A 26,852-nucleotide genomic window follows, 5' to 3' on the forward strand; every position below is an offset into this window, starting at 1 on the left:
TGCTCAAATATGTAATTAATAGAGTTCATTCTTCTGATAGCTTTAGTGAACTGATTTGAGCTACTTGATGGTTTCATAGCTTTTCCAAGCCTCTTGCCAAGAAAAGTCAAAGTAGTCAGGATAGGTAGAGGGAGCATGAGCAGAATCATCTCATTTAACCTAAGAAAGGTATATACGTATACAGTAATGTCTGACAAAGAGGTAAACTAAATTGTTGCCTTTTGTTATCTCTGAGTAATAGAATTTCAGATGATTTTTTGCTGGTGTCTTTATACTTTAGAATAACTAAAGTTTTTTTTTTCCTTCCCCCAAGAGCATATATTATTTTTATAATAAACTATCAATTATAAACATGATATTGAAAATAAAATGCAATTTAATAAAAACGGACTAACCTGTTGTCACAGAAGACTCTGACTCCCTCAATTTCTGAGTTGCTAAAAGTTTTTCCTGCAAAGCTTTCTGGGCAACTTGTGCATCCCATTCTTCCAATTCTTTCTCAAATCGCAGGTTGTCCTCCTCAACAAAATCTCTTAAATCCGGTGGTAGTGTTTCTATTCCAACAAGGGACTGCCCAGTTTCTTTATTAAACTCCTCTGCAAATCATATTTCAAAAACTATTATAAAATTAAGGATTAAAGAAAAAACGCAAAACTCAAAACAGGAGGCATTTCAAATGTGATTTAAAACACAAATTGTTACCATTTAGCAAATCAATATTACCTAAAAATTAAAACTCAAATGTTCAGAAAAGCAATGATGCAAATATTTGATAATCCATTACAGGTAATGTTCTCAGCTTTTATTTTTAATCTGAAGAGTAAAAAATGGAACAAGACATAAAGCCAGAATTGTTTGCTACTCAAACACTGACACAGTACTACTTTTTCTATTATAAAATACAAAATGTTTGATTATTCATTAAGTAAAGCTTATCACAAAATGAAAAGAAATAGCTCATAACCTATCAAGCTCAGAACAACTAAAATTCTTTTTCATCTGAAGCACTTAAGTATAGCAATATACTTGTAAGTAATTTGTAAACCAATCAATACAGCAAGATTTTTTAAAAGATCACATAAGTAGTATTTAAAAGGGTTACTCAACCTACACTACACACACAAAATAAATTTTAGCCTTCAGTCATGAATGAACTGCCTACTTGGTTTTGCTGAATGGTTAAGTACAAAAGGAAAGTTGATTTTATCTGTTTCAACAAATCTTTATTAAGTGTTTTTCGTATGCAAAGCCTATATTAGAATATGAGAAATAAAAAGATTAAGACATTGTATGACATGGCCCCTGGATTTGAGCAGATCAGAGTGAAGTGGGAAAGAAGTCAACATACAATCCCAACACACAGTAAGTGCCCAACAGAGGTATGCTGTGAGAACACAAGGAGGGATACTTTCTGGCAGGTCAAGGAAAACTTGGCAGAGCAGATGACACCTGAATTGAATCTTGACAGATGAGCAGGAATTACACAAAAGAAGAAAGAAATAAGATCATTACTGGGAAAAAATAAAAAACATAAGAACATACAGATATAACTGTGTGAAATGATTTGGTGTGAGCAGAATACAGCAAGAAGTTTAAATATCAGTAAAGTATATAAAGTGTGAGATGGACAATGGTTACAAATGAAGCTGCAGAGACCATCAGGCCAGAAAATGGAGGCTAAGGAGCTTGAATATGAGTCAATGTAAGATGTAGTCATTAAAGGGATTTTTAACAAGGAGAAAAGAAATCAGATTTACATTTTATAAGTTACCAAATAGTAAACTTTGAATACAAACTAAAAGATTCCAATTCTCAGCCCTGGCCACATTAATTTTCAATTCTAGTTTTCTCACTAATAATAACCCAACAGCATTTCCTAATCATATCCATCATCCTCTGAGTGAATTACACTTAACAGATCACACCAGAGACCATAGTCACATAAAAGGGCTACTTATTAAAAAATATATACCACTCTCTATATTTCATATTCTTACCTTGCATTAAGAATTGTGGCTTATCATTTATGTACATTAAACAGTATGCACTGGCATTTCTATAACCACCAAAAGAGTCCCTCACTAGCTCTTCCCATGATGATTTTGTTACAGCAATATCATTGTACTTCATCCACCTGTTTTCACGATGATCAAAAATGTATGCCCAGTAGTGCCCGGCATTAGCTTGGCCTTCATGAACTAAAACAGCATGTAAGCGATAAGGAACCTAAATATGAAAAGAGAAGAGTTAAAGTGCAGTTGAGTATTCTGTCTGTTACACCACAGTCCATGAAATCCACAAACCATCTGATGGGCAGATTCCATAGGAGCTTATTTTTTTCCACAAGAGTAAATTTGCTGGGATTAAATTTTTGAAAAAATTAAACTATGAAATAAAAAGTGGTGTGGAGGAAAATAAGCAAACTAAAGACATGTAAAATAGAAAGGTGTGTAAATAGGATCATTTCAAAATGCTGGAAATATAACTGCTGAGCTCTGTAAGTTATGTCTTTTGAATAAAGACCTTTTTAAAAAAATTTTCCTATTTGCATTTCTTTTATTTTTTAATTATTTCTTTATTTCTTGTTTTTGTTTTTTGGGGGGAAGGTAATTAGATTTATTTACTTATTTATTTTAATGGAGGTATTGGGGATTGAACCAAGGACCTCGTGCATGCTAAGCATACACTCTACCACTGAGCTATACCCTCCTCCCTCTGAATAAAGAACTTATGATGATCATTTTAATATACAGTACATGATTTGTCTAAATCTTCACAACTATAAGTTAATGGATGAGTTCAGCAAAATGGTTTAAATAATGTACATAAGAAGTTAAAATGTAAATAATGTGTATCAGAGTCCTATGCTTTCTCCCATAATCTTAATATCCCTGAACAACCATATAATTTCTCCCCTGAATTTTTTTTAAATATTAAGGCCTTTTGGAAATTTGTGATAAATTTCACTATGAAAGAATAAAAAGGCAGGCAATAAATACAGTATTGAGAATACAACTGAATGAAGGAAATATTAATATGAAATCTTAAAATTAAGCAATTTTATAACAAAAAGTATAGGAAACAGATTAAGATAAATAATATAAAGATAAAATATAAATAATTTTGATAATGCTTACTAGCTCAAAATTCAACTTACTTGGATCATAGATTTGTCAGAGTACATTAGTTCAATTGTACGATGAATTCTGGATATGCTTTCCTGCAAATCTAAGGATAGAAGACATCATTTAATGATTAACATCAAGTATGTTTCTACTGAGACTTAAAAGGTAAGGACTAAAGGTTTTCCTACCAATATGTTAGAGGAATAAGGAAATTTCGTAAAACTGTTCTTACAAACATTACTCTTTGGAGTCTGTATAAATGAAATTTAGTTCTCTTTAATAAAAGATAAAGCACAAATGCATAATTAAAAATAGAACAAATATGGTTCTTTTTAAAATGTTCAGAGGCAATAAAACAATTTTGTTCAAATCTATAAAGGACAGTTTCAGTGAAAATTAAAGCTAAACTCCCCTACATATTTTTATAAACACGAAAACTTCAGAATGAAATACAACTTCACCACATATTTTATATACACACACACATACATATATATTATGTAATTAAATAAAAAATCCACTATAATCACCAATAGAAATAAAGTTATGAGTCTTCCATTACTCATTACTACTACTTCCAGTAGAAATCTACCCTATAAGAGTTTCAGAGGCAGGGATGTTCACAGTTATATTGTCCATAATTATTAAAAAAAAAAATTGGAGAAAACCTAAGTATCTGTCAAAAGGAAATGGTTAAATTATAGTATAACCACACTATGCTATGAAGCTGTTAAAAAGAATCAGGAAAAACACATGAAAGACTACAAAACATATTACTAACGTTAGAACAGGGAAAGACCTCTTCCAGTCCAATAGAAAATCCAACAGCCACAAATGAAAAAATAAGACTCCTTCCCAAATTTAAGAAAATCTACAAAAAACCCAAAAACCAACATGAAGTCAAATAACAAACTGGAAAAATATTATCTGCAGCCTATACCACAAGCAACAAGTTAATACCCATAACTGAAGTTCTTATTTAAGCAGGAAAAGAAAGATAAATGGCTCAATATAAAAAAAATGGACAAGAAATTTTTAGTAAAATAGAATTTCACTCATAATTAATGAAATGCAAATCAAGACACAGAAATACCATTTTTTTTTCAACTAGCAGACTATCACAAATTAAAAAGCACTCAGGGTTAGGGCTAGGGTGGGAAACAGGCTCTCTCTAATAAAATTAGGGGGAATGTAAACTGGTTCATGTTTGTTGGGGGAAATTTTTAAGCAGGCAAAATTTAATATATATACTTTGCACCAAAAATGGCATTTTTAAGAATATATTCCACTCAAAAAGTGTGCCAATATGTATGAAGAAGCCCAGCACTATTTGTAGTACCAATATATAAACTAAATAAATTATGTCATACTCATACTGGAATACTATATAATATAGAAAATAAAGCTAACAGCAAATACAACAAGGATGAAAGTGAGGAAACAAATACTTCAAGGAAAATCTTACCTGATCCATAGTATCACAGGTCAACCTTATGGCATGAATGTCTCTCCAGTTCCTCAAACTTAAAATGCCAAAAGTAGACTCATCATATTCCTACTTCCTCCCCCAAGGTAGGGGCCTGCCTACCCACTAGTTTCCCTTTTTTCAAAGTGCAGATAGAAATCCATTTAGTTATTCATACGAATTCATATTCACTATGAATAACTGAGGGAATCATCTCTGATCTGTCCCTCTCTCTCACCTCTCGTCAACGACCCACGCGTGTCAGTTCCAAAGAATACACCAAATTCATTTCTTTCCTTCCTCAATGCCACTACCTTGGTGTCAAAGTTTCCTAACTTGCAGCCTTCTGAATGCAATCTTATAAAAACAAATACAATCTACCAAGTCCAGTAGAAAATTACCCAACACCTCACACAATATTCAGGAAAAGCCAAGTGCTTAATTAATGTTTACTAATGAATTCAAATGTAAAATATTCCCGTATATATGAAAAACACTAAAGGAAATCTTTACAGTTACTAATGCTAGTTGTTAGTCAACACCACACCCTATTTACTCTCTATTGAATTAGGACTGCTCTTTATTTACATACTGGCTGTAAAGAGCCACGTTGGGCATCTAAAATCTATCAATACTGTATATTTCTAGCTCTTTGGTATAAAACAGTTAACTCCTATACTTTCCTTCTTCATAGATCAATTAAATTAGGATAAAATTGGGGAGCAAAAATAGGGTATTATATTTTGATATGCAAGAAAAATTATAATAAAACCTAGCATAAAATATTAACATCACTTCATTAAAAAGGGGCATTTTAATAACAGTAAAGTAGAAAGGAGATAATTTCAGAATAAAGGAGAGTTCCTCCCAAGAATGGGCAGATGGCAACTTCACACAAACACACACACACAAACACACACACAGCACTGTCTTTATCTTTCTTATTTTGCTACATGCCAGTTAAAACTCGTTACAGACTGGCACTGAGCTGATAGATCATATTTGGAAATCTCTGCTAAAGAAGACTGAAAACTAAAATTCACATTTCTAATCCTTAAACCTAAAGAAAATGCTGTATCATTTGAACTCACTGTGCAAACATCAAGGGAAGTATATAAATGATAAGTACAAAATTTGATGCTATATTATGTTTTACCAATGGAGTAGCTGTGAATACTGGTTTGATATAAATTTAGAGCGCTAAACTAGGAAATCAAATCATCTGTTATGTCATTAATCATCTAAGTAATCCAGGGAGAATCTTTTGGTTTCTCTGAACCTAATATTAAGATCATATTATAATATAATATTACAATATTATCTTATAGAAAACATTTTCTAGGGGATAAAAAACTCTTTATAATATTTACATATGAAACCCATAATCCACAGGATCCACAGGTGATTTCCCTTCTCAATTTTAACATTAATCATATCCATCTGGGGCCAGAGTAGCTATGCTATGAGAAGCTTCTTACCTCTGGTGTCATTTTCTATTTCTGTCCTCCAGCGATGTAAACAGCTTTCTAGCACAGAGAGTTCTTCTTCTGTTATGTGCCTTGGTGCTGGATGCATGGGCAAATCTGGAGGTATCCGAGACTGAGTGAACTGGCTTGTGTACTACTGATCTCGATGAAACGGCGGTTACTGATGCAGGCGATGTGCTTGGCAGTTCTGAAGGAGGAGCTCCCTGTTGGTCTGTTGTGCTGTGTTTTTAAAGCACACATTATTACTAAACTTTCCAAATTCAAACTCTGGACAAAGATTATACCAAACACACAGCATTAAATTGGCTTATAATTTCAAAAGAAAAAGGTCTTCTTAAAAAAAGATAAAAATATGTGGATTAATCTAATATTCTATTAAGATTCTTAATATATGGAACTATATTATAGGGATAAAACTGGGGCTTTACAGTACAAATGGCTTAATCATATTTACTTAAATCTTATGTATTCTGGAATTATAAAACCTTCCCTTGCTAATACTTACTAACTCACAGTATAGAAAAAAATTCTAGTTTAGCAGTAGTATTTTCATGGATAAAAGGTTGATATATAAAACATACCAAAACAACATAAAGTATAATTTTGAACAACAAAAATGTAATGAAAATTCCGATCCACAATAAAAGAAGAGAGCACGAAGAAGACACAGACTCTTCTAAGTAAATCTAATCTTTTTAGAGTTCACTCAAATGAGTCACAACACGCAATTTATAAAACCGTCTTTAAAGGCATCAATTACATTATTACATAATATAGCAACGTAGCTGTCTCTTCCATCAAGAAAACGTTTTACCTTGGCAATGTCTGTGATGGTACAGAACCACTAGATGGGGAACTAGCATCAAGATCATCAACAGGGGAAGTGCAAACAGGTTTACTGGAGGCAAATTCCAACGCGTACTGTAGAACATCTACCAAGGGGAATCGTTTGGGACCCGAGCCATAGCTTAAATATCTGTTAACCATAAAATAGATAAATGTTTCATTTGTTTATAAAGCACATTTATTTTTTTCCCAACAACTGTCATAAAACATGATAAAAACATTTCAATAAACCTTCAACAATGAGATGAGTTTTGCTTTCAAATGAAGATGGTAAAACTAAATATATATTCAAGAAAAAAATGTTCTCCAAAGGAGCGAAGTCAAAGCTGATTAAGACTGAAAAAAAAAAAAGACTCGATGTGTGTGTGTGTGTGTGTGTGTGTGTGTGTGTATATATGTATATATACACACACACACACATATATATATACACACTGTTAGAAATTTTAAATGCTGCTCTAAGTTATGATGCAGTAGCAAAATGAAAACTGACAGTTCCATTTCCTGAGACTGTTTATTTTTAGATCTGTCATCTGGTCCCATGTTCAAAATGGTGACAAATATTATCCTATCGTTTACTTCTGATTAGTTTTCAATATTATTACTGACATCTTTTAAGAGTTAAAATAATTGAAATATAACATACTATTTTGTATAAAAAAGTTTTAGGCTATTAATTTTCAATTAATACTAAAATAAGGGAAAACACATTAGAAGTTGCAAACTAGGATATTTCAGACCATATTTCAGCTTATAATTTCAGCCTAAAGGTTCAGACTTTTTTTTTGAACTATAGAACGTCTGATAGTCTAGATTCCAGCTTCTTTTGGAAACAATCCAAAGCTCTAGACAATAAGGAGATGATACTCATGCATGGCACCGCTCGCTGGTGAGACGGCACCACCCCCTCCACAGGGATGTGCTCTCTGTGTCCCTGTGCCCACCAGTTTACACTACTCGACTTGCTTCCCTTCCCTGGAAAGCCTCCATGAGGCTCTCGTAGGCATCTGAGTTTGTATCTTCTGTGCTGAGAAAAATTCAGTCACCATTCATTTTAATGGAAATTTCAAGAGTAATAATTAGTCTCATGCGAGAAGAAACTTCAACCATAGATTAGTTTAGCTTTACATTTATTTTCAGCACCATAAGCATTACCTGTTGACAGTGAGAATGCTTAATTTCAAACAATAAAATAATCTTACAATGCCAACTATTAATTTTAGTTTAGAAGAAAACTCAAAACCTATTCAAGTAAAATATCAATCCAGAATGATTGTCTACTTCTAGAATTATAAATCATTCAAAGCCAACTTAAAATTAGAGATCTAAATAGTCACTAAAAATATGACTTCCTATAGCTAATAATTTCCTAAAAGTTAAAATACCTTTCTAGTCTTTGTTGTAATACTGTGAGGTAATCTTTTAGTCTCTTGATCTCTTCCCTCTTAATTCTTGTTATTTCTCTGTTTCTATGCATGTATCTATCAGGAAAAAAAAAAAATTATTAGTAGTGCAAAATACCACGTAAGCAGATACAATATTAAGTCTAGCCATCACCACAGAAGATCAACTCATTCAAAATTTTATAATAAAGCATCACAGAGAGAATATAAAATTATTTTTTCCATAACATTATTCCTAGTAATTATACTTTTCTAAATAAAAAGAGACCTACATTTTCCTTGACAATTGGTATCAGATGTATTATACAAAAAGTAAAAATTAATTTTAAGAAAATTAAGCAAATTTTTCTCTAAGCACAATTACTTCTCCCTTGGATACTAAACTGTTTCAAAACTAAGTCATACTGCATACAAAACCATACCTGTCTAGATATAAAACTTGAGGAAATTCTAATTTGTTGTGAATTTTTTCTGGTCTTCCCAATGCCTGATTAAATTCAAATCTTGACAACTCAAATGTTAACACAGGTGGTAGTTCAGTAAACCAATGCTGAAAGAAAATAACAAAAAAAACCCTTAATATCACCTTGCCCCTTCTCCACTGCAATTTAAGGCACAGGATGTTAGTCAGCAGTGGCATTTTTATATGCATCATCACAATGGTAACATCAAAAATAACCAACTGGGAATGCAATTTAGTTAAAACTCAACTTCTTCCTAAGTTTTTCACACCTTTTGAAAATTCCAATTGGGTAACAAAACCAGGAAAGAGAAAACTCTTCTAATGACTTTCCTTCTTCCATGATAATTCTTTACATTAGAATTTCTAACCCAAAGAGAAAGACACTGGATAAAATATGGCTTATGAGCTCGATTTTTATGGCTTCTTCAATATGTCACTATTGTTACCACAAATGGTACATATACTTAATGCAATCAACCACACTGTCAAAAACCTGTGACAAAGTAACTTGTAAGACGTAGTGCACAAATGAAAAAAAAAAGAGTAAGTGATCACAATTCTCATGCTAAAACTAGAAACTGATACTTTCCTGTTTTAAATTTAATGTTCCTACTGGAATTTTGATGAATTTAAGAAAAGATCCATCATTAACAAATATGGGGTTTATACTGATAATCATACTTAAAGTCTTCTAAAATGACTAGTGTTCAAAGAATTGAATGCCTCATTGCTATGAGTCAACTCCTCCACACAGTCTGGCAACTGTTCAGTTAAGCATGAAATGCAACAAAACTTCAAAATTATTTTCATAAAACAGATTCAAGTTTTACATAAATTTCATTTATTTAAAGAAAAATGAACTTGTGAATCAACAAATACAGAAGTATAAAATAATGTAGCAAGTATTTTTAAAGTGCTTATTATAAGCCGTGTAATGTACAACTGTAAAAAGAAAACTGGTGCATACGATACTGAATGTGATATTTTCAAGTGCCACAAAATGCCACCACACAAATGTCAATAAACTAAGGGTATGCTAATTTAAATTCAAATAAAAAAAAAAAAAGCAGGAACTATGCACATTTGGCAAGCTGAATGTGATCGTGAAAGCTGCTATCTTTCTCTAAATAAAGCCAGTAAGAAGTAGTTATTCAAAACTATTTCTCCCTCCCAAAATGCTAATGATTACCTGTTTTGAGACTACGAGCTGGATTTAGTTTATCTTTTACTGAAAGCTGAAGTAACTTGTTTTATATGGATATTACCTGAAATTGACTAGAGGAAGTTATGAAAGCTCTAATACCAGAAACATTTCTTAAGTTTTAGAATATTTTGAGCAATGTTTGCTTATTTATTCTTACATGACATTGGCAAAAGTTTTTTTAGTTAGTTCTAATTCACACCTAAAATTACTATTAAGAATGAAAACATACCCCATATTTATTACAAGTAAAACTTTTGATGCCTTAGGATAATATTCTCTATGCCCTTCCATAACACTCAAACAAGTTGACTTCAAGAACTATTACTTTCATATTTAGTTGCAATGATTTAAATGCCACTATTTAAAATTATATGTAATTATTAAAGTATGTGAACTATTTGAAGTTAAGTAATTCACAGGAATTTACAAAGGCCAACAGAAATGAAACGACCCAAATTGGGGGTATGCTTCTCTATAAACCATGAAAAGTCCAGGAAATGGTTCCATACCTTAGGAAAGTACATTCATAATATATTATGTAATATGTCTCTGTGTGGATTTGTTTCCTCTACCAGCAGTGATAGTTTTTTCCTACTACAGCAGTAGAATGATTTCATGTTCTCATTCCAATGCTGATCAGGACACGAGGGGATAGCCAGACATTCCCTAAATTCATTTAAAAAATATTATGAGTATGTCTAGCTCTGTGATTTTAAAATTATACATATAGCAGTACATAACTAGAATTTTAAGTGACATAAAACAATGGGACTTTTTTTCTTTCAAAATAGTTTTCCATTCAATAAAAACTATTTAATTCTCTAATCTAACTGGCATGCCATGCTGTGAGAGACAGGTCATTAAATGTAAAAACGATGATTATATTCTCCATATCTCTAAACACCATCATTATCATCATCATCATCATTACTACTACCTTTTATAATGAACTGACAGGAGTAACAGATTTCTGCAGTTAGTGAGTAAAGAATTTAGATAATCAGCATTGGCAAAAACAGTGCTCCTGAATTTAATGTGACTATAAATCTGACCCATTAACAGAATACTTTCTAGAGAGAAAGTAGTCATTTCTATATGTTAATGGCTGATGTTTCTATTACTATGTTTTAAATACCTTGTTTTTGTGAGATTATATAAATACTGAGGGGGCAAGGAAAAACAGACCTCCCATTTCAAATTCTTCACAGAACACCAAAATCAGGACATAAACTAACCATGAGAAGCAAAACTTTCCTATTCTGATTCAAAAATTAGTTTCAGTCATTCCATTGTCTTCACTTCTTTGCCCTTTCACTTTAAAAGATAAATTTCCTAAATAATATCTACATATATCTAATATTGTACATGTAGGTATTATTTCTCCAATTTAGTTTTTAGTTAAAGTTCTGTAAAATTTATCTCAGCACTTTTATATGATTATAACTTGGTACAACTTTGTGGAGGGAAATTTGGCACTATGTACATTTTTTAATGAGTATGCCCTGTGACCCAAAGATTCCAGTTTTGAACATCCTTCATTCCAAAGAGCTCAAGGGTATTTATAAAAACATTCTTTGAAATAATTCTCTGTCCAACTACTGTCACATAGAAGAATTAAGTTAATTTAATTTTATAAATACAGGCTATGTGATACTCTGCAGGGTTTGAAAAGAATGGTGTAAATCTATATACTGACATGGAAAGATACTCACAATATACTGATGAGTGAAAAATATGTCTCAGGACAGTATGAACAGATAGATATAAATATTTATATGTGCATAGCAATAGTCTAAAAGAATGCACAACACATTATTAGTACTGAATACCCACACCAGAAGGGAGGTACTTATTCTTTGAAACTCTTTCCCTTTAATAAGCAACCAAAAAAACATCTCCAGTTTTCTTGGAGAGTCTGACTCATCTACAAATGGCATACTATTTAATTAAAATTTAAAATTTATGATTTAGAAAGATATTTTGTAAGTAATTATCTTACTTAGAATCATTTTGAATTTATTCAGTTGTCTTGATGCATCATTACAGAAATGAAAACTTAATAGCTCAGTGGATGTTTTAACACAAGCAATTCTGGAGACTAAAGATCTTTACGTTAGTTTGCTCAGCTATTTTAGCAAATGAGACATTTTCTGTATCAAAGTAAGATCAACAGTTTTTACTAAATAATAGTGTAAGAGATAAAAGGCATTAACATCAAGGATTATGCCAATTTAGAAAAAAGCCTAAAATGTTGTTCACTCATCTTTATTGAGAAATAAAATAATTATTCTGAAGGACATAATGAAATAAGAACATAATTTATGTATGCTATTAAAAATTTTTAATATATTCTACTCTAGTCAGGGATAGTCACTTAAACCAGGTTGCATGATTACTGAAACTACTGTGTCCAGCAAATCTAGGCAACTGGTAACAGGAATCACAGGTAATCAAACTGCTATTATTGAGACTGCTTGGAAACTGCTGAATTCAGAGACAATGACAAACCACTGGATACTTTAGGTTAGATGGGAAAACCTAGGCAGAAAATATATACTGCAGCATGAGGCATTCAGAGTATGAAGCCAAAGGCAGAAGACAAACTTGATTTTTAAAAAATGACATTAAGAGTTAATGTAAAAAAAATATTTTAAAAGCTGGGAATATGTGAGAAAGATTCTTAATTAATTAATTACCAATAATCCATAGTGCATTTCATTTGAGCTACTTTAACAATGTAAGGAAAATGCCATCCTTCTTTTGCTGCCCAAACCCATCATCCTTCTACTTAATAGGAAACAGATCACACTTTATGGGGGGGGTCTGCTTTCTTGTTCCACTTAGGATCTTTGGAAAGTCCCAACCCTTACAGATCTGTTTTTCAATCAATAAAATATAGAAGTTTAATTTAAATATTCTTAATTAGAGATCTGTGTCAGAGTCACTTGTGGAGTTCTCGTGCCCATGTACCATATCCCTACCATAAATTCCAATGTGATAACTTTGAAGGGGGACCTAGGCATCTGTTGAGAATCACTGAAGTAGATAATCAATGATGTATAGAGAAAAGCAATTTCAAATATTTTTTCTTTCTCTCTCTCTCTCCCTTAAAGAGAAGGCCAAAAATAGCAAATATTATTTATTTCTGTTTTGGTATGTGAAGGAAAAGAAAATGAGGATGGAGTTAGAATTACATCTTTTATAAAAAGTACACAATTCAGATAAAAGCAATTCATTCTCAAAGATACAAGAACTCAGTCCCTTTTTAGATAGAAAGAGATATCATCACTTAATATTTATTAAGCAACAACTCAGAGATAAAAACCTCTGAAACTTTCTTTTAATAGCACTGAGACATTTTGCTCAGTGAATATGCAGTACGTAATTCTATTCAGAGTCACCACACTATCCTAGGGGCATAGTGACTGACACAGACGACGATCCCCACCCTCATGCACACAGCTTACATCTAGAGAGCTATCACCAATTGCTTAATGAAGACTGGTTTTGGAACACATGATCTGTCCTTTACTTTCTGTCACTCTGAATGAATACAAGAATGGAAGGATACACAGATGGAGCTAAAGAGATGAACGGAGAGACGAAGATGGGTGGCAAGGCAGAGAGACCAGTAAAGACAAACAGATTTGTAATACATTTAATATATTTTTTTCTTGAGGAAGCAAGTTCTTCCATATGCCCTTCATGCAAGTACATAGTATTTTTATGAGAAAAGGAATCTGGTGTTGCCTATTTAGGCCTGGATGTATTCCAACAATATCTGATATAAGAAATACACGTTTATATAAAATTCCACTCTAATATCCGTATTTTCCTTCCTTACTTCCAGGACTGGAATACCGTAATGGCCAGTGCCTTGACTAAAAAGTCTAAGAAGACTGAACAATGTTCTAAAGGAGGATTTTAACAGAAAAATTTGAGAAAAACTATTTAAATGAGAATTTAACACAGATTATAGACTATATTGACTGTGTAGGTTTCCCAAATATGTCTAAATTACCATAACTAAATCCAAACACATTTTCTGAGTATTCTCTTAATTATTAGGTACCTATATATATATAAGTAGAGCCTTAAATTACGCTTTGCAACAATACTTGCAGGAAAGAGGAATAAAGAACATGTTAAACTCACCTCTTGGCCAGATTTTCCTGAATTTTCTGAATGTAAAGACTCAATTTCTCCTTCAATCATAGCAGCTTCTAGGCACTCATGTAGATCTTTGAATCCATTGACCTGAAGTGGGTACTGACCAAACATTTCAGTATTTTCAAATTTTTTACCTGTTAAGACGGGGAAAAGTTAATTAATTTGTTTCTCAATATGGCCTTTTATCTACTAAAAGTAAATGTATATACAAATTATCTCCTGAACCTGAAAACTGTAACTGTTTATGTTCCAGACTGCAGTAAGTTAGTGTAATTTTCCTGTTGGCTCATACATGTACACATGTATATTCCCATCTAGCTATTGATATTCATTATACACCCACATGTGTATATGTATATAATTATACATACACGTGTGTGTGTGTGTGTGTGTGTTTATTTATTCTTTCAAAAAGTACTTTTTAAGGGCAAGATAGCTGTGCTAAAACAGCATATATATAGCAGTGTACAAAAGAGATATGGCTTCTGAGCCAAAGAAACTCTCAGCCTCTTTTGGAAAAAGACATTATACACATTATTTGCACATATAATTAGAACTAAATGATTGTCTGTTATTATAGATGTTATAAAAGGGGTGGTGAGACAGACTGCTGTGAGAGGGTATATAAAAGGGAGCAAACCTAGCTTTTAAAGCTGGAAGGTAGGGCAGTGAAGGCTTCCATAGCAAAATGACATTTGCACTGAGACTTGAAAGGTGAGTGGGAGTTGGCCAGGCCAGAGTGTTGGGAAGCCAGTGTCCTTGGCCAAAGGACACACACAAAGACTTTCAAATAAAGGAAGTGGCATGTTTAAAGAATGAAGGGAAGGGAAGTATAGCTTGGGAGAGCAATGAGGAGATGACAATGAAGAGTGAGGTGGGGCATAAAAGTCAAATTCTTAACAAAGTCCAGCAGCCCTGGTAAAGTGAGCCTGGTTTTTCCAGTATATTCTGAGTAAAACAGAAAGCCACTGGATAATTAAATCTAGGAATAATAGGCTCAGATTTACATCTCTGAAACATCCTTATGGCTTCTGTGTTAAGTGAATGGTATACTGTTAGGGGACTTACAGAATCCATCTAAAAATAAAGGTAGTATGGAACAAGGTGTTAATAGTAAAAGTGCATAAAAACAGGTGAAATTGCACCCATTTATAAATATGTACAAAAGAGAGCACCAATAGGACATGAGTGACTAGCATAGACAGGACGGGGGCTAGAAGAGAAAGGAAGGTATCAAGAATGATACTCAGATATTTAGCATGAATGACTCAATTGACTTTTATGTACTGAAAGGGGCACCAGTGAAGGAAGAACACAGAATCATTTTTCCTTTTGTTATAAGACAGCAGGGACAATCTTTAGTTTACAATGGCCTATGAGACAGCAAGTCAAGAAGAGTTGGACATATGAGTCTGTAATCAAGATTAATCTTTTGGTCTGAAGCTACAAATTGGAGAATTGCTGGCTTACTGATAGCAGGAAATCAAGGGAGTCAGTGAGACTGCCCAAGGGATTAGCAGACAGGAAGAGGAGAGGGCCTAAGTCCCAAGGATCTCCTATCTCAAGATATAAGAAGAAACTATAAATATAACTTCTAAGAAGTACTCACAGAGCCATGAAAAAAGCCAAGAGAATATACTGTGACAGAAGCCAGAGAAGCATTTCTAAGGAAAAAGGAGGAGAGAGTAAAGTCAACAGCATTCGGAGCTGACAAGAATTAGACGAGAACCAAGAGGGATCCAATGGACTAACACACATGTAGGAAATTAAAGACATCTCCAGATAGAGATACTAGAGTAAGATAAAAGAGATACTAGATAGAGTAAGGTCTGAGTGAAAGCATGAAAGGATGAGATTCTTAACACATATTAAGAACAGCCATTCAAATTAGACTGAATAATTTCTTTATTACCTGGAGTGACAAATAAAAAGAATGTGGCGGAGGTAGGAATGGAATGAGAAGCCTAAAGCTCATATAGTTGAGGAGTCATTTTTAAGAACTATGATAAAAAATCATAAACACATAACTAGATTCAGGGTCTTAGACAGGACCCATGGTTAGGTTTCAGCAGCTTCAGAGTTAAATATATGAAATTTATTTAAGGTTAAGGTCTTTCTCAAAAAAAGAAGAGACAAAGAAATAAATTAGAAGTAGAAAAGCTGGAAATTGTTATTACAGAAAATGGGAAAGAAGATAGTAAATTAAACAAACCAAATATGAATGCCAAGTAGGGTTATGGGATTGGGACCAGTGAAGCTTGGAATCACTACAACTCTGGGATCCATTATAGTTAGCCCATGTGAATGACCTTCCCCTAGCAACAGTCAGGCACTCAGCACATGCAGAGAAGAGAAATAGCTTCACGAGGGTTAGAGCCGACCCTGAGAAGTGGTGCCAGAAGGGAATGAGAGAAGGAGTTTTAGATATGTATAGGAATGATCATAATGAGCAAGGAAGGAAGTGAAGAAAAAGGCTGAGAAGAACAAAAATAGAGGTCAATGGACTAGAAGTTCTGGAAGAGCTGAAGAATTTTTATAATGGAGTACTTTCAGTAAACAAACTGAAAATCACCCCCAATTAAGAGTCCCTAGCCTAAAAGAAATCATTAGGAAGATATCTATAAATATGATAAGTGCTCTAAAATAAATTATTTTTACTGAAGCAAACACATAGTTCACCTGGAAATGTATTAAAATCACATTTATGCAACACAATAGCTTGGAAACAACATACTAAAACCATGTACAAAGACTTCAACACTAACTGGAAATTATTTTAATAATCACTTTTAAGAATCTAGATAATACAGGTGGAAATGCTCATGAAGAGTGTTATAAACAGTGCCCAGTCACAAAGTGATTAGAGCTCCTCTACTGCTCAGATCCAGTGCTCCACCTTCAAATAAAACTGCTATGACAGTACGGACAGCCCAACTGGAATGTAATGCATGGTATAAAACATTCTACTATTTATGTAATGAATATTTAACATCTGAGACAAACAAAATGTTAACACCCCAATATAACCTTTGGAATGTCTGACTAAATTCTGAGTTAGTGTCTGCCTCTGTCTAAATCCCAAACTACAAAACTGGTCAAACAAAGCTTCATGGGAATCCATCACTTAAGATCATGAGGAAAAATCAATTTTCTGAATTTTATACTTTGGGTGATATGGGTAAACTTTCAAAACTTGATGTATTGGGCCATTTGGGAAACACACTTTTTTAAAAATGTATGCTTTGGGAGTCAGTAGTATTATTTGAAGTATATCTTATGAGTCAGTTCCCATCCCTTGTTAAGAAAACCAAAGAGTAATTGGTTAGGCCTGGATTTTAAGTAACATGAATAGTTATCACTCAACTGATTTTCCAAAAGATAGAAAATAACTCTTTCTTGAAAACTGCATTTTAAAGAATTTTATAATCATCTCAATATGGAAACTCTGCAATATCCTGACTATGCTAAATTGCTAAGTACAGCTTTCAACCTGCATACACTTGAAACCCTCAATAATAGTGCCCATCACACCACGCCTAGTATTCTACCCCAATATTACTTTCAAAAGATCCACCAACTGCCCTCATAATCCCTGTATCCTCCCAACAATTCACAGTATCACAGAACCCTTCCCATGGAAAGAACATCAGGATAACATTAACTGAGTATCAATTAGCATATGATAGTATACTCTGTACCTTCCTTTACATGCACTCGATTCTTCGTTTTCTATGTAAATTATTAGTAGTAATGCAACAGAAACTACTAGAATAAGTCAAATTAAAAGTTAAAACCGTTCCACAAAGTCAGTATCATGACAAAGAAGCTAATTGTTAATAATACCTCAATTGTAATTAAAAAAACAAATATATGTAACTGTACCTTCAAGTACTCCTACAGCTAGGAATCTTCCATAGAACAACTCTACCATGGGGTTCTTTGGCTTTTCTTCATCCCTAAAAATCATGTTAAAAACATAAATGTTATAATTTTTATACCTGCAAATAATAGAGAAAACATTAAAAGAACAGTACTATATGCCAGGACAATAACACTTATGTGATTATCATGCACTTGGCTCTGCTATTTACAGTGTCGGGCCAAGGAACTTAAATTTATTCTCCATTTCTTCACCTGTCAACTGAGGATAATAATGGTTACTGAACCACAAGGCTATTGTATGGGTTAAAAGGAGTTTCTACACGGGAACTCTTGTAAGAGGACCTTAGCACAGTCTGCGTTCATGAAGGAATATTTCCATTATCATCATATATTTCAATTTTAGACTTTTAGTCTGTACAATATATGCTTTTTTGGACTTGCTGGGAAGGGGGAAAAGCCACTTAATCAAAGTAAGCTTCTATAAAATTTGAATATGTCATTTCTCACATTTACCTAGAAGAGTGCACTCCAGCAGTCAACAGCGAAGGAGCAAATCAGCAGCTTTGACCCAGGTAGCTAAAAGCTACTCCAGTCTTTCTACAGTTTCATGTTGCTGATAAAATTACTCACTTGTAAATTTTCCAATTTCTTTAACATATGAATTTGTTGTTTTTCCTTTTTTGCTTGAAGTAAATAGAAACTGATAAATTTTAACCTTTTCTCTTTATGTTTTATACTCTGTGGTGCAAAAACACAAAGTTTATATTGGTCTTACTGTACAAAAGTATGTTGTATCCACAACTGTACAGAGACTTTTTCTTCATGAATTTTGTATTTAAATTAGTAAAACTAACTTAATTTAAAAAGGAGAGAAGGACACTATCTGTCTCTTGATAAATGTACTATATGCATCATCATTTAAACCATAAAACAATTGGTGGGAAGTACGTGACTTAATCTTTGCAGTAGTCCTATGAAGTAGCGTGGTGGTCATTAGTGCTATTCAAAAAGATTTCTGGCCTTCTACTTTCAAGTATATACTAAAGCACTTACCCACTCACTCATTTAAATGTTAAATAGTTTTAAATTGTGATAAAATACATGTAATATAAAATTTACCATCTTAACCATTTTTAACTGTGAAGTTCGGTGGTGTTAAGTATACTCACACTGCTGTGCAACCAATGTCCAGAACTCTCTTGATCATGTGAAACCGAATTTCCTCAGTTAAACAACTCCACATGTCTCCCTCCCGCCAGGTCCTGGGAACCACCACTCTACCTTTCTGTTTCTTTGAGCTTGACAACCCTTGACATCTCATGTAAGTGACATATGGTGCTTGTCTTTTTGACTGGCTTATTTCACTTAACAACATGTCTTCAAGGTTCATCCATGTTGCAGCATATATCAGAATTTCCTTCCTTTTTAAGGATATTCCACTGTACATTTATACCACATTTGTTTTCCCATTCATCCATGGACATATGAGTTGCTTCCAACCTTTTGTCTACTGTGAATAATGCTACTCTGAACTTATCTCTTTGAGATCTGTCTATCTTTCAGATATATACCCTGCAAAGGAATTGCTGGGTCATGTTGTTAATTTTTTTTTTCATCTTTGTAGGTATAATTGACAAAGTTGTAAGATATTTAAAGTGTACAATGTGAGGTTAGTTATATGTATAAATTGTGAGAGTATTCCTTCCATCAAATGATTATCTATTTTTAATTTTTTGAGGAACAACCATGTTTTCCACAGCAGCTGCAACATTTTACATTCCCATCCACAAAAAGGTCCAATTTTTTTTCACACTTTCTCCAATACTTGTTATTTTCTGTTTTCTTTTTTTGATAGCAGCCACCCTAATGAGTGTGAGGTGTCCCCACTCACTTTAAAGTTAGGTAAGTCACATGACTTGCTTTGCACAGCAAAATGGGAACAGAAGTGATGCGTGTCATTTCTGAAGGACTGAAACTTTGAGAGGCAGCGTATCTTTTGTTGACATGGTGATCCCAGCAGCCTGTGATGAGGTGAAGCCTCTGTCAGCCTGAGGCACCGAGTGAATAAATGAGCAGAGCCCCTTGCTCACTCACTGGGCACTGCGAAGGCTGTGATTTAAGCCTCTAGGGTTGTGGGGATGTTGCCACAAGATTATCTAGCCCACCCTATATGGCGGCAGGTCGTACTGTTACCTCTATTGTACTGATAATAAAACTGTAGAGTAGGTTAAGTCACTTGTCCAAATTCACTCTACTAGTAAGTCCTCAAGCTGAAAAGTAATCTGCCTCCAAAACCTATGCATATCCCACTACACATACTCAATCTCCCAGCATTTTAATTCCATGGAAACAGTTTATTTCATACCTTATTTTTCATACTCTTACAACAAAAAGGACTTGAGACTGATGTGGAAGAAGGAATAATCCAAAGATTGTCTTTCTTGATGTAAAAGTATACAAATTTTTAGACTTAAATATTAATAAGTATCTCCATTTCCACAGCATCATATTTCCATGTAGAAAAGCAATATTCCTTGCTTTTCTCCTTACTGTCACATAAATACCCAACAGAAAGAGCAATTGATGACGCTGGCAGAAGAAACTGGGTATGAGTGGCTCTAATAATTCTGAATTCTCCTTACAAATATCTTTTCAAATTTTCCTTCCTGAATTTCGGCCTGCCCTCCACTGACCTGTGGTAAGCACTGACCCTTCCTAAGGAGACACACAGACCTACCTTTTAGATTGTTTACCCTTTTCTTTGCAAACTCTCAGCTTTGAATCACAGGGATCCAGACTGTGGTTATCAACAGAAATGTAAGGAATACAAGTGAAGAGCAATTTAAAAAACATGAGACGCCTATAATAAAAATGATACACCCACCATTTGCATAAAGACAGAAAAGCTAGGTAGACACAAATATCAAAGGCCAAAAGAAATCGCTGAAGAAAATTTGTATCAAGGACACCTTAGCCTTGGGAGTTATGTTGACACAGAAAGAGTTCAAAGATTTAGGGCAACTGACAGAGTAACCTACAATGCTTTGGGTCAGTGCTTCTTAATCTTTTTAATGTCACTAGCACACATATACTATATGCAGAGAACTCTGGAGTAAAAACAAGTATTTTCTCATGATCAGAGACACAGGCATCAATACCTCCATGTATCTATAACCTGGTAGGCACCATGGCACACCAATCTAAATAGGCAGAGCACAGTGGTTCAGAAAGTTTTAGCTCCATAAACAGTAAAGAATAAACAGAAAATTACTAAGAAATGAATGAGGACAGGGATATATTTCAAATAAGACTTAATCCCCAAAGACTTAAGATTTCAGATAAAATGGGGAAGTTCTAGCTTCTTTTAAAACAGTTTAACAAAAAGGGGAGAGCATTTATTAGTTACTAGATAGAAAAGGTGACTAAGACCCAAAGAAAACTTTTAAAAAGTAAATGAGTAATGAGGAAAGATTCCAAAGTGAGAGCACAATGATTCCTTCAGAAGGAACTAAGCTTTAGAAAACAGTCAAGTGGCAGTCTTCCAAGGCTACAGATAAAAAGCAATCAAGGAGTCGCAAGAAGTGCACACAGAAAATCTAGATAGATTTGACAGGAAGAACTAGGGATTTCAGAGTAATATAGTCAAAGAATCACTGCTGGGAAAACTGGACAGCTACATGTGAAAGAATGAAACTAAACCACTTTCTTATACCACATACAAAATAAACTCAAAATATATTAAAGACTACCTGAAACCACAGAACTTTTAGAAAAAAACATAGGCAGTATGGTCTTGGACATCAATCTTATTAGTAATATTTCTTTGATTACGTCTCCTCAGGCAGGGAAACAAAAGCAAAAATAAACAAATGGGACTACATCAAACTAAAAAGCTTCTGCAGAGAAAAGGAAACTATCAAGAAGATGAAAAGGCCACTTACTGAATGGGAAAAGATATTTGCAAATGATACGCGTGATAAGCGGTTAGTACCTAAAATATACGAAGAACTCATATAATTCAAAAAAAACCAAAACTAATTAATAAATGGTCATAGGAGCTGAATACACATCTTTCCACAGAAGACATATAGATGGCCAAGAGACACTTGAAAAGATACTCAATATCACTAACCATCAGGGAAATGCAAATCAAAAGCACAACAAGGTATCACCTCACACCTGTCAGAATGGCTATTAAAAAAATAACAAACAACAAGTGTTAAAAATGTGGAGAAAAGGAAACCTGCATGTACTGTTGATGGGAATGTAAACTGGTGAAGTCACTATGGAAAACTCTATGAAGTTCCCTCAAAAAATCAAAAATCAAACTACCCGTAAGATCCAGCAATTCCACTTTGTACTTATCCAAAGAAAACAAAAACACTAATTCAAAAAAATACATGCAACCCTATGTTCACTGAAGCACTGTTTACAATAGCCAAGATATAAAAGCAACTTAAGTACCCATTTATAGATGAATGGCTAAAAATGATGTGGTATATATATACTACGTAGTGTCATTCAGCCATAAAAAAGAATAAAATCTTTCCATTTGTGACAACATGGATAGACCTAGAGGGTAATATAAGTGACCTAAGTCAATATAATATGAGTTCACTTATATGTGGAATCTAAGAAATATAACAAAACAGAAACAGTAATATAGAAAACAAACAGGTGGTTACCAGAAGGGAAGGGGGTGGGGAATGAGTAAAACAGGTAAGGGAAATTATGAGGTATAAACGTCGTTACAAAGTAAATGAGTCATTGGGATGTACACCATGGGGAATATACTCAAAAATAATCTAATATTGTTGTATATGACAAAGGGTAAAAACAAAAGGTACAAATTTCCAGTTACAGGATAAATAAGAACTGAGGCTGTTATGTACAGCATGATTAATATAATTAACCATACTGCTGCGTTTTATAGATGAAATTGTAAGAGAATATATTCTAAGAATTCTCATCACAGGGAAAAATATTTTTTCTTTTTCTTATATTTTCTATCTGAGGTGATGAAAGTTCACTAAACTTACTGTGGTAATCATTTCATAATGTATGTAACTCAAGCATTTGGCTGTACACTTTAAACTTATACAATGGTGTATGTCAATTACATCTCAATAAAATTGGAAGAAAAACAAACAAATAAATATAAAAACAGAAAAAAGAGAAGGTGGAGAATTTTCAGCCTTGGGTTTCTGCCTGTAGTCTAGGTGTTACTTTAAGTACTGCATCATGCAGAATCACATCAGAACCTCTAGTGGCAAATCCTAAATGGTCCACCAATGTTTCAAGACACACAAAGGAACCAAAGGTTGATATTAGGAGAGCGGCTTCATGAGAATGGGAGTAGGACTCATCCTGAAAGTGCGTGGATTTCTTTCCTTAAGGAGGTCTGCCATGTATTTTAAATAACCAGTCTTAATGGTTCAACCTAATAGGTAGAAAATAAGAAGCAAAAGAATGTTGAAGAGAAACTTCACACCTCTGTCTTCATGACTGATTCCATGTAAAGACTTCATCAGAATCACCACTCCTGGTTACCATTCCCTACCACTAACCCATTCATTCCTCTTCGTGGAACGTGATTGTTGTGTCTAAGGTAAAGAACTGAGCATATGTGATCAGCTTTTTCAGAGATCACTTCTTAGATCTTTCTCACTAGATTCTGATCTTATAGTGGAAATCTAAAGCTACCTAGCATCTGTGGCCACAAATTCCAAAGAGCTAGCCAATAATATGGATAACATTTGGGTTTCTATGCATTTAACTCAGATTCTTTCTTCTCTGTTGACACTGAACACATAAGAGGAAAAAGATGAGTGTTACTTATCACTCTCCTAACCCCATCACTAAATTTCATGGTAACTTACGTCTCCTCTTCAGCTTTCATTTGGAAGGCATCTTCTAACCAATCTAATAATTTGTGTGTAAATTCGCTCACGTCTTGCTGTGGGGGAGAAAAAAAGGGTTGATTATGTTTGAGCCTATCAATAAAAATAATAAATACTGCAAAATAAAACTTATGGCTAGTCATTTCAAATGCATAATTAACTGATTCCTCACAAAGGTATCATATGAAATATTTCACATCAAATACAAGAAATACTTGTAACTTCACCAGAGTATAACATCAGTATTTGAGAAAAGCGTTATATTGACAATCATGTAATTTCTCTTAAGGGGGAAATATATATAAAGTCAAACTTACTAATAAGATTTATAAAAAAAAATAACTATCCCCCAAAAGAGCTCTGTAATGAATCTGTATAAAATGAAGGACCCATATTACCAAAGAGTTCTTCATTATATAAAGATTTATTACTGGCTTCTTTCTTGGAGGGCATACATGCTTTTCAACAATTAATTTTCTCAATTTAACTTTTACACACAACTTTTTAAGCCATATCCAATTCTACCAAGATATCTGTTAACATGGATAGACTGAGTCCAGTCAATTACTGACTTCCTGACTATCCAGTCCACCACCTCATGAACGTCACATTGATGCCTCGTTCAGAACCAGCACATACTTTACCTTTGCCATCCCTTCCTTTGGTCCTAGCTCACCTGATGCAGATAAACAGGAATAGGCAATGACAGTTGTTCTACCATAAAATTCTTTTTATAATCTAAACTGGAACACAGAAAATAGGTTTACACGGAATCTGTGGCCCAGGACAGGAGACGGATAAATCAATCTTGCTAAGACTGCCTAAAGACAGACAAATAAGTGTAAGCAATTTGCCTTTATTAAAATAGCCCTGAGTATAAAATAAACTTATTATCATATATTTTTCCAGCTAGACATTTTTTGACAAGTATCTGGGCCAACATTTTCACCTTTAAAATGCTGAAACTAAGGTCTAGGAAGCTTAAGCAAATTGCTCCAAAGCCATACAGCTAAAGACAACTAAATTTAACACAAAGAGCCAGTTATAAACATCCTCTAGTGCCAAATCCTAAATGGTCCACCAATGTTTCAAGACATACAAAGGAACCAAAGGTTGGTATGAGGTATCACCTGTAGCAGGTTAAATCGAGGCTTGTGAAAACGTATGTCCACTTGGAACCTCAGAATGCGACTTATTTGGAATAAAAGTCTTTGCAGATGGAAACAAGGTAAGGCTCTCAAGATGAGATCGTCTTGGATTAAGGTAGGCCCTAAATCCAATGATGGGTATTCTTACAAGAAAAAAAAAAAAGAAAAAGTAGCAGGCACATAGACACACAGGGGAAAGGCCATGTAAAGACGAAGAGAGAGACTAGAATCACAAGCTAAGGAACGCCAGGAGCCACCAGATGATGGAGGCAAGAAAGATTTCTCCTTTAGAGCCACTGGAGGGAGCATGGCCCTGCCAACACTTTCACTTTTGAGTTCTGGCTTCCAGAACTATAAGAGAACCATTTTCTATTGCTTTGAAATCACTAAGTTTGTGGTAATTTGTTACAGCTGTCCTAGAAAATTAATATAATACTTAAAACAACTTTCTGTACTCTTCTATAATTTTGCAAAGTTATATCTGACAAGAAACAAAAAGGTTTCCCAGTTGTCACACTACTTTTGAGAAGAAATTGTTGGTGGGGGGGGGGGACTGAAAACACATATACGCAAATTCTGATTTGACCACCTTATTTGCTATTTATCTTTACCATAAAGGGTGAATTAAAAAAAAAAAAAGCAACAACAGGGAAGGCAGTGGCAGACATCAGACATCTTTTAAAATCCCCTAAACACCCTTTCCACACACACATCCACATTAACAGATACACATCCAAGTAGTACACAAACCACACTGTAAATGTAGTGGCTTTTTAAATCTCTTCTCAAGTAATGTCTTTTTCTTCTGCCTATTACTTCACTGTCATCTTTTCCAACACTGTTGCTATTACTATCTGCTACTTTCTTTGTATCTCTTCTGTTTTCCTTCTTAATAATTTCTCTGACTTCTCAAATTACTGTGAAAATGCTGGTTTGTTTATAGACATTTTCATTTTTACAGGAAAATTCACAATATTCTTTTTAAGAAATTAATAAAAAGCAACCAAACAGCACTACATAAAGATTGGAAAATAAAACAATAACAAAGTTAATGTCATTCAGAAACCTTTTCTGAGTAATTAAGGAAATCTACCTCCTGCCAGCAAAAACAGGCGTATCAACAGCATGTAATACTATTACCGACACTGGATGACCACACCTTTGTGAAAATTTTTAATTACACATTTGTAAAGTCCTAATTTTACCTATTCTTTTCACTTATTAATTTTAAGTATAATATAAATTAAAGCTTATTTATCATACTTTAAAGATTATTACTATTTTTTAATTTAAAAGTAAATCTTCCAAATAATGTTTTAAGTGGTTCCAGCTTATTTTTATAAAGATAAACAACATCTTCAACTGTCATTTATCTTTGAAAGAACTGTTTAAGGAGAAATCAGGTTAAAAAAATACAAATAGTTAATAAACAAGTAAGCACAACAAAGCTACCTGCTGGGAATCATTTGATTTGAAAGCGTCCTTAAGAATTTCAACTGCTCTTGATGGATCAACGTATTTCCTCTTAGTACCAACAAGAAGTGCAAACAGATACCGAAGCTCACGCATAAAAGGCAAATTCCGATGCTCCTATCGGAAAAAAAGGAAAAAATCTTTAAGTGAAGATTAAACTGGTAAACAGATACTCATTTTAAAAGTAACCAAAAATTTAACTGACATAGATTAGGGATGAATCCAGCACTCCTATATCATAGAGTGTCAGTGTCATCTAGGAGACTGAAAGGAGGAAGAGACAAAT

At 33.6% G+C, this 26,852-nt stretch overlaps 1 protein-coding gene across 1 annotated transcript in view; it reads right to left on the reverse strand.

The window, feature by feature from the left end:
• USP25 (ubiquitin specific peptidase 25) overlaps positions 1–26,852 on the reverse strand; it is a 121,266-nt gene that overhangs the window by 40,272 nt on the left and 54,142 nt on the right. Inside the window, 12 exon segments of the mRNA XM_032477331.1 lie at positions 396–596; positions 1,998–2,226; positions 3,158–3,228; positions 6,069–6,198; positions 6,200–6,296; positions 6,892–7,053; positions 8,309–8,404; positions 8,749–8,876; positions 14,149–14,297; positions 18,046–18,119; positions 23,925–24,001; positions 26,546–26,683. Coding sequence (XP_032333222.1) covers positions 396–596; positions 1,998–2,226; positions 3,158–3,228; positions 6,069–6,198; positions 6,200–6,296; positions 6,892–7,053; positions 8,309–8,404; positions 8,749–8,876; positions 14,149–14,297; positions 18,046–18,119; positions 23,925–24,001; positions 26,546–26,683 — 1,552 coding nt within the window.

This window comes from Camelus ferus, chromosome 1 (genome assembly GCF_009834535.1).
Source record: "Camelus ferus isolate YT-003-E chromosome 1, BCGSAC_Cfer_1.0, whole genome shotgun sequence".
Taxonomy (NCBI): domain Eukaryota; kingdom Metazoa; phylum Chordata; class Mammalia; order Artiodactyla; family Camelidae; genus Camelus; species Camelus ferus.